At 37.1% G+C, this 8,367-nt stretch overlaps 1 protein-coding gene across 2 annotated transcripts; it reads right to left on the bottom strand.

The window, feature by feature from the left end:
* Nucleotides 1-2,317: 2,317 nt before the first annotated feature.
* LOC131616464 (subtilisin-like protease SBT1.5) lies at nucleotides 2,318-5,093 on the bottom strand. 2 transcript variants are annotated; one of them, XM_058887798.1, is made up of 2 exons: nucleotides 3,435-5,093; nucleotides 2,318-3,380 (listed from the first exon to the last, which is right to left on the bottom strand). In XM_058887798.1, exons 1-2 carry the CDS (start codon nucleotides 4,902-4,904, stop codon nucleotides 2,556-2,558), a joined length of 2,295 nt encoding a protein of 764 aa, XP_058743781.1. In that variant the 5' UTR covers nucleotides 4,905-5,093; the 3' UTR covers nucleotides 2,318-2,555. The 2 variants fall into 2 exon arrangements, with proteins under 2 accessions (XP_058743781.1, XP_058743780.1); XM_058887797.1 differs by having other exon boundaries at nucleotides 2,318-5,090.
* Between the last annotated feature and the right edge of the window lie 3,274 nt (nucleotides 5,094-8,367).

Below are 8,367 nucleotides of genomic sequence, written 5' to 3'. Positions count from 1 at the left end.
CTAATCATTTTTGTTATGTTTCTTGTGGTGTTGGCCACAACCATCATGATCGGAGTTATGGCCGCTCTATGATCGCGCAGTCCATGATTTTAGGCAAAGTTATGATGAAAGATTTGTCCCTCCTTCAGTGGTTTGGGAATTTAAATTTCTTGAACTTTTATTCTTTAGTAGTTCAGTTCATTGAATCTACAACTAAACAAAAAGGAATGGGACCCGAATATTACAAAAGAAAATTGAGTCTCAGAAAGTTAGCAGTGCATAAGTTTAGTTCATTAATTGCGGTTAAATTTAGTTAGTTTGTGTTTTTTTATACATGGATATTAGTCATTAAATACTTCAAAATTTTATAAATAGTTATGCAATAAATATCCAGAGACATATATGAAACGTGCATAAATATCATTTTTATTTAATTGAGTGGATAGCGAATTACCCCTAACTTGGATGATTGCATCCAGCCAAAAGTCAAGCATTGATACAGTGGACTATAGAGGGTGGGTCTGGAAATTGAATGCCTGTGTTTTATGGTCAAATAAATTGAATCTCTTGAAGCACCAGTGAACACCTTTGCCATTAATCATGGATGGTTGACGTACCTCATGGGTCCATATGCTTCATAAGTGCATCAATTACATAAGCAGGTCACTGCAGGACGATGGTATTGGTAGACAATTTGAAGAAACTATTTCTTCGGTTAAAAGTAATATAAAATTCAAACAAACTATTCATTCGGTTAATACGAAATTAATAGCTATATATCTTTTATATAAATGTAGGCTAAATTACCTCCTGGTTCTTTATTTTTATTTTTTTTATAAGAAGTTTTTTAATTGTAACAAGTTAGTCTTTTATGTTTTGATTGTAACAAGTTAGTCCTTTTTTGCTACATGTTAATCATTTATGTTAATTAACGCCAGTATTGTTGATTTTTTTCTCAAAATTCTTTCCAAAAAAGTTGAAGTGACATTAATGGTACTGATACGTCACGTAACATAGGTCAAAGAGCATCATTGAATCCTATAATAAAAATTTTAGATTTTTTTGGTGCATAAAAGTATTTTTAAAATAATTAAAATGAACGTAAAGTAGAAATTAAAGAAAAATAGTAAAACAGAAAATATGATTCTCAAAAAATTACACGAAGCGTAAAATGAGAAGAAATATTTTTAGGAATTTTTCATAATTTTTGGACCAAAAACGTATTTAATATGAATTTTAGAAGTTAAAATAAAATTAATAGAACAAAATAAAGTAGAAATAGGTCAACAGTGCATGCGTTAATTAACATAAAGGACCCACATATAACTAAAAATATTTAAATGACTGATTTGTTACAATTAAATAACTTAAAAAACCCTAGAGATAATTTAGCCATAAATGTATTCAACTAACATACATAAAAAAAAATCACTTTATAGATTAATTTATGTAGTGTTTCTACAAATAATTTATGGTGTGTGTAAAATAATTTACAAGTTGTGAAAAATCGCCAAGAGAAATTCTAAAAATCACTCTCATTGATTGACAACTAGAAAATAATATATAAAAAAATTTACAACACATTACGATCATAATAAATTTCAAAATACGAACTATTTGAAGATTTGACAAGAATTTCACTTTCTGTGTAGTCTTCCACACAGTCACTATTATTGTCATTAGAGAAGAACCTCCTTCTTTTCATTGAAATTTGTCAACACCATTAACAACAACTTCAGTCTTGCAAATTTTTAATACTTTATATTGACAATATCTTATTAAAGTTATTGTTTAATCCGATTGTGATTAAAAGTTGAGTGACTGGAATGTTGTAATTTTCAAGTCTTTACCTTAAATTTTAATAATTTAATTTACAAACTAAATTCAACAAATTAATCATACACAATTACACATAAACCCTTTCAAAGTAATTTTAAATTGTTCCATTTCATTACCAAACCCTACTAGTCAATCCTAATGATATCACAAGATTCTTATGTTAAAATTGTAGGCCACACTCTTGTCATTTTCTTAATAAAAAAAGTCTGATATTATTATCTGCCAATGTTGTTTTTGCATGGTCACAGTATATCATGTGATCATCACAAAACAACAGCAGCAAAATACAATAATCTCAAATATTTCAAAGGATCCTGTCATGTAACATGTTTGTCACAATCACAGTATCCACGCTTCTGCCAAGTAGTTAGTGTTTGTTTACAATCTGGTTTCTTCTACCACAAAGCTTCTTTCTGCATAAAAACATTACCATCTTCTTTATGCACATGCCAATGATGCCATTACCAAATATTCTCTAAATATATACATACCTAAAAAGTATTCAACATAATTTACTCAAAAAGGAAAAGGATCTTTCCAATATACATGTCCTGTTCCAAACACAAACATTTGTTACATTACATACATTCTTAATTTTACAACATCAAAAAAATATACATTCTTAGAATTGAAACACCTGAAAACACATTCCATATTAATATATTATACATATTGAGCTAATTTATCATCACAAGATGGGATAAAAAGCCAAAATTTCTACACATGAAAAAAAGACTCTAATCAAGAGGTTGCTGCATTGTCACAACCAAAGGACTTGTGACAGTGTGTTTTCCATCAAACCAAACTACGGAACCACTTTTAACTAATGAACTTCCAGGTGAAAGCTTAACTTCTCTGGTTTGTACCCTAACAAGGAAATTCAATTTCTGACCAATTCTTCTGAAATGCAATGTATCTGGTTTTACAGTTACCACCATTCCCTCAGGTGGGTTGATTGTTACTTTGTAAACTGATTTTGGGTCACCAACATTGGTCACAGTCCTAATGAAATGTGTAGACATTTTGTGTTTTCCATATTGTTGAAAAACTGCAGATAATGATGGGTAATTCAGGTTTCCGGAGTGTCCGGCTTTTTTAGCATTGCGACAATCTGCAGTTTTTCTTGTGATTATTTGGATGTTCTTTGTGGTGTAATTTGAGTTACACAAGAAATCGACGTAATCGTAAACTGAGATGTCGTAAACCAAACCAGGATCCAAGGCTTTCTCGGGATGAACATGTCCCGCTCCATAATCAAACACGGATGAAACGTTTCCGTTAGATTCATCCAACATTGGATCGCCTTTGTTATCGACCGTATAAGCAGTGGTCATAAGAGCTGATTTAATGGCAGCTGGACTCCAATCAGGGTGAGCAGCTTTCAATAATGCGGCTAAACCGGAAACGTGAGGACAAGCCATAGATGTACCCGACAATATGTTAAACTCGGTCCTTCTATGATCAGACGCAATACCAGAAGGTCCAACTTTGTCTGGCCACGCAGCTAGAATGTTTAAACCAGGTGCTATAACATCCGGTTTCAAAATCTCGGGCGATTCAGGGTTAGGCCCTCTCGCTGAGAATGAAGCGACCACAGGAGCTGGCCTAACCCCAAGCCTAGTTCCTTTAAACACAATAGTTGCGGTCGGTACTGATCCAACCGATTTATCCGCGGAGGCAATATAACTTCTAATTACATCGCCGCCTATTGCACCAACCGATGTAGCAGGTAAAATGTGGCAATCGGCCACTAACCCTTCACCATCAAACACTCCATTAGCCAAAATCATGCCAATTCCACCCGATTTTTTCACTACTTCACCTTTATCAGCTCTCGAATTAATGCCTCTATCACAAACAACAATTTTTCCTCTCACAGACTTAGGATCCAAAGAACCTTCTAAACAAAGCGAAGATGAATAACCATCACCACCTTCGCCACCGTGTTCAGTACTCCCAGCATACACAATCGGATACATCCGACCCGGAGTTAACCCCGGCCCGCCATAGATACTAACTCCAGGTATAACCTTCCCATTTCCAAGCTTGACATCCGCAGGAAAATCTCTATCTATAGTCCCAGCACCGACAGTAGCCACCCAAGGAGCTACATTGGTGACAGTAAGCCCACCGGGACCACCGTTCCCGGCAGAGGCAGAAACAAAAACTCCGGCATCAGAAGCTCCAAAAGCACCAATAGCAATTACATCAAGATGATACGGAACAACCACCCCACCGACACTGAGAGAAACCACATCGACACCGTCAGCCACCGCAGCATCAAAGGCAGCAAGAATATCAGAGTCAAAACAACCACCGCTCCAGCAAACTTTATAAACAGCAAGTCGAGCCTTGGGAGCCATCCCAGCCGCAACACCTTTCGCAAAACCCAAAGTAGACGCCGGAGAAACATATCTCCCGGCGGCGATAGAAGCGGTGTGTGTCCCATGTCCATCTGAGTCTCTCACCGAACGATACTCGGTAGTCTCATTCATCTTCCCGCTGGTAGCTTCATACCCGCCGGAGAAATATTTAGCTCCGATGATTTTCCTATTACAAGAACTCACCGGGAAGTCTCTCCCAGCTAAACACTGTCCTTTCCATTTCGCCGGAACAGGACCAAGCTCACGGTCGTTGAAACTCTCCCTCTCCGGCCAGATTCCGGTGTCGATAACTCCGATAACGAGATCCGAGCCGAAGTCCGTTTCATGGAGAAGTCCAGTTCTGTCGGCGGTTTTCAAGCCGAGGAAGTGAGGTGAACGCGTTGTGTGAAGCGTTCGGATTTGTTCTGGTATGACAGTGATAACATGGGGGAGTAGTTCAAGATTTTGGGCTTGTTGAGGAGTGAGTTGAGCAGAGAAGCCATGGAAAACGGTGTCGTATGTGTGGATGATGGTGGTTGGTGTGGTTGAGATGGAGGAGAGGGAGGATTGGTACCAGTTTTTGTGAGATGGGAAAATGGAGGGTTTTGAGTCGTGTTGGACTTGGATGATGAAGGTTGAGGTTTGTGAGAGTGAAGGTGGTGGGAACGTGAGGGTGGTGAAGAAGAAGAAGAGGAGAATGAGAGAAGGGAATAATGGAGACATTGTTTTTGAGAGGGGTGTATGTTACTGAGGGGAGTGCGAAGAGAATTTGATTTAAAGAAGATAAAGTGGATTTGAGTGCAGGGGAGTGGGAGTGGGAGTGGGAGTGAGTGAGAGAGTGTGTGAGTGGAGGAAAGGGATTATTGTGATTAATTAATATTGTTACTGTTAAGTAGCTACAATTGTACAAATATAATGTGCTGTACCATTTACTCGAAGTTATGGATGACAGTGTTGGGGAAGGACAGTATTGTCTAAGTTCTCATATCTATGATTAGAAATATTTATACGTACTAGATCCTTGTAGGCGGAGAAACTTCAAAAAAAAAAAAATATTATATGTATTCTCTCTAGATGTAACAACAGATAAAAATATTTAAATTGTTTTTTAAATAATCATGTTTTCCCGTTAAAATATTAAAATAATTATGTTTTTTAAATATTTTTTAAAATATTCATGTTTTAAATAAAATAAAAGGAGTATGTTAATTCAAAGGAGTCAACAATGGCTAAGTCAATTTAATTGACGTATATGTGTTGCTTTTTTTATTTTGTATTTTAATTAAATTAAATTACATACGAAAATATTTTTTACACTAATGATAACGAATCGGTTGATCGTACAGATCACTGGTTCCATACCCCGATGTACTCTTTTACATATAAGTCTTAGTTGATTCATATGAGATGTTTGATACAAGGTCCCTAGAGTATCATCATCACCATCATCCCTAAGAGTTTATTGTAATTCTTCGTAGTCTTGTGTATGCACTAACGCGCTGCCGTAATAGAGTTTGTTGTCCTTCTTGTTGTTGTTTGGGTTGATGGGGGTTATTGGTGGGTGGCTTTGTCGATTGAATGGCGACATCGTGTGTGAATGCTTCGTTGGAAATAAGAAGGATGATTGTTGTGGTGTTTGTTAGGCATATATTTTTTGGGTGCTTTGTTATTGTGGTGTTTTGGTGTTTTGGCTATGGTAGACAATGTTGGTGTCATATGTTTATTGAGTGTTTTGGCTATGATAGGATGTGTTGGCAACATATCTTGTTAGGTGTTTTGATTATAATCATGTGGTTGTTGGTGATATAGAATTTTCTCTTGGTTTTGTGGTTGGCGTAAGACATGTATTGGTTGTGGGTTGGTAATTTGGTTGGGTATGGAGTTATGTGTAAGTGGTTTTGTAATTTTATTTGGTAGATGTTGAAGCTTGTTGGCGTGAGTCGACTAAATACTAATTTTCGAACACAAACTCCATTGTAACCTATCTATACCAACACATATAATTAGGAGTTGGCTTAGATTCGGTTGACATGGCAGCCTGGTTAGGACCTATTGATGATGGCGCTTCTATTGATGACACTCGACTTTAGCGAAGTATGTCCATTTAAAAAAGTTCCATTGTTTTGAGATTTTACGTTGATGCCATTGTCCCATGCACCACTAGGGATCTGAAATTTCTTAATGCTAGCCAAACTGCAGTTTTACACGGTCATTATGATGCATCTTCAGAGTGACACTACAACACGCTGGGGCTTTAAAAGCGCTTTTTTTGGGCTTTAAAAGCGCTTAAAAGCGCTGTGAAAGCCAGCGCTGGCGTAGGTAACAAAAGCGCTTCTGAAAGCGCTCTCGTAGACCCCCCCTATAAGAGCGCTTTTCTGGAAAAAGCGCTCTTGTAGGCCCCCCTTTAAGAGCGCTTTTCAAGAAAAAGCGCTCTGGTAGGAACCCCTATAAGAGCGCTTTTTTCAAAAGCGCTTTCGTATGTTGCGTTTTTTTTTTTTTTTTTTTATGCTTTTTATTATTTCTAAACCTGCACTTTTGGCAGCAATATTTTAGAACCTGTAATTTACTATTTTTTGGCAGTATTTTTTCATGAACCTATAATTTATCATTTCAAATCGATATATACCATTATAATCGATATCGATTATATACAAAAAAGTATTATATTATATACCATTAATGTAAATCAAAATACATATATACATATTTATAAACCAAAACAACTAAACCAATTCACATATTTCTAAACCAAAACAACTAAATGGGAAACAACTTCCGAGTTCTTATGCAGCCAATGTACGCTTCCTGTATTATCTGGAGCTATGTTGTATTGATGCTTTAGTGGAGAACCAGTAGTCACCTGAGCTATGTTGTATTGTGTCACAGAATATGAATCAAATAACTGTACCCCGAACGATCCTGCCACAGAAGACTTAGCTTCGGGGTACATTACTTGATTCTTATTCTGTGGAACATAATCGGCAGGGGCACATTGTGTTCTATCCTTTACCAGTCCATCCACTGTTTGAAGCTCAACCTACAATAGAAAAACGTGATTATTTACACAACATTCACATTCTCAATATTTTCTCTATCAACCAAAAATTTCCTCATCTCCGAACAAAAGACAAAATAGTTAATAAAAATAGTGCTATACCAGAACAGAAACCAATTTATAAGAAATCAATTAACAACCACATGCACATAAAAATAGTTTTTGATAAAAGAACAAGTCAATTGAGCCAACAACCAAAAACCCTAAAAAAAATCAGCCGTAGAGCCGTAGAGCCAACAACCAGAAACCCTAAAAAAAATCAGCCGTAGAGCCGTAGAGCCAACAACCAAAAACCCTAAAAAAAATTCTGTTCATCATCTTCGAAAAACCTCTCCAGAAACTGTAAATACATTGTTCATATTCATCCAACAACAATCACAATACACAGCCGCAAACACTAACCAAAACCCTAATTGTTCATCTTTCTCATACACGCAAACCATTCATCAGAAACAAAACCATTCACAAATCATCATCAAACATAACCAGACAAACATTCATCAAACCCAAACATTTGTTCATCACTTTCCTAATCAAACAAACCCTTCAGAAATTTGAGAGAGGAAGAGAGAATAAGAAATAAACTCAGAAAGGTCTCACCCGGTTTTGGTTTGTAGATTCAGAATCGAAACCGAACTCAGCAACAACACGAACCTCAACTCACCATAAACTCGTGTGTTTTGGATCTGAAAGGAAGAAGAACGGCGGAGGTTGCTCGTGGTGGCTGGCGACGGAGGGACGAACGGTGGTGGCTGGCGACGGAGGGACGAACGATGGTGGCTGTGAACGGCGGAGGTTGCAGAGAAAGTGAGAAACAGTAAATAAAAAGAAAACGAAAGAGAGAAAGTGAGAAAGTGAAAGCGTGTTTTTGTTTTTAACTTTTACTAATAAAGGCTACTAAAGCGCTTCTGAAAAGCGCTCTCATAGCCTGGTCTATACCAGCGCTTTTTAGCAAAAAGCGCTCTCATTAAACCCCCCTATAGCAGCACTTTGAAAAGCGCTCTCATACCCCCCCCTTACCAAAGCGCTTTTCAAAAGCGCTCTCATACCCCCCCCCCCTTACCAAAGCGCTTTTCAAAAGCGCTCTCATACACCCCCCCTACCACAGCGCTTTTCAGAAGCGCTCTCATA

The sequence above is a fragment of the Vicia villosa genome, linkage group LG7 (assembly GCF_029867415.1).
Source record: "Vicia villosa cultivar HV-30 ecotype Madison, WI linkage group LG7, Vvil1.0, whole genome shotgun sequence".
Taxonomy (NCBI): Eukaryota; Viridiplantae; Streptophyta; class Magnoliopsida; order Fabales; family Fabaceae; genus Vicia; species Vicia villosa.
This window is presented reverse-complemented; position numbering and strand designations above follow the sequence as displayed.

What these genes read in the sequence shown, in the direction of transcription:
- LOC131616464 (XM_058887797.1), bottom strand. Translation starts at nt 4,904, where the DNA reads ATGTCTCCATTATTCCCTTCTCTCATTCTCCTCTTCTTCTTCTTCACC.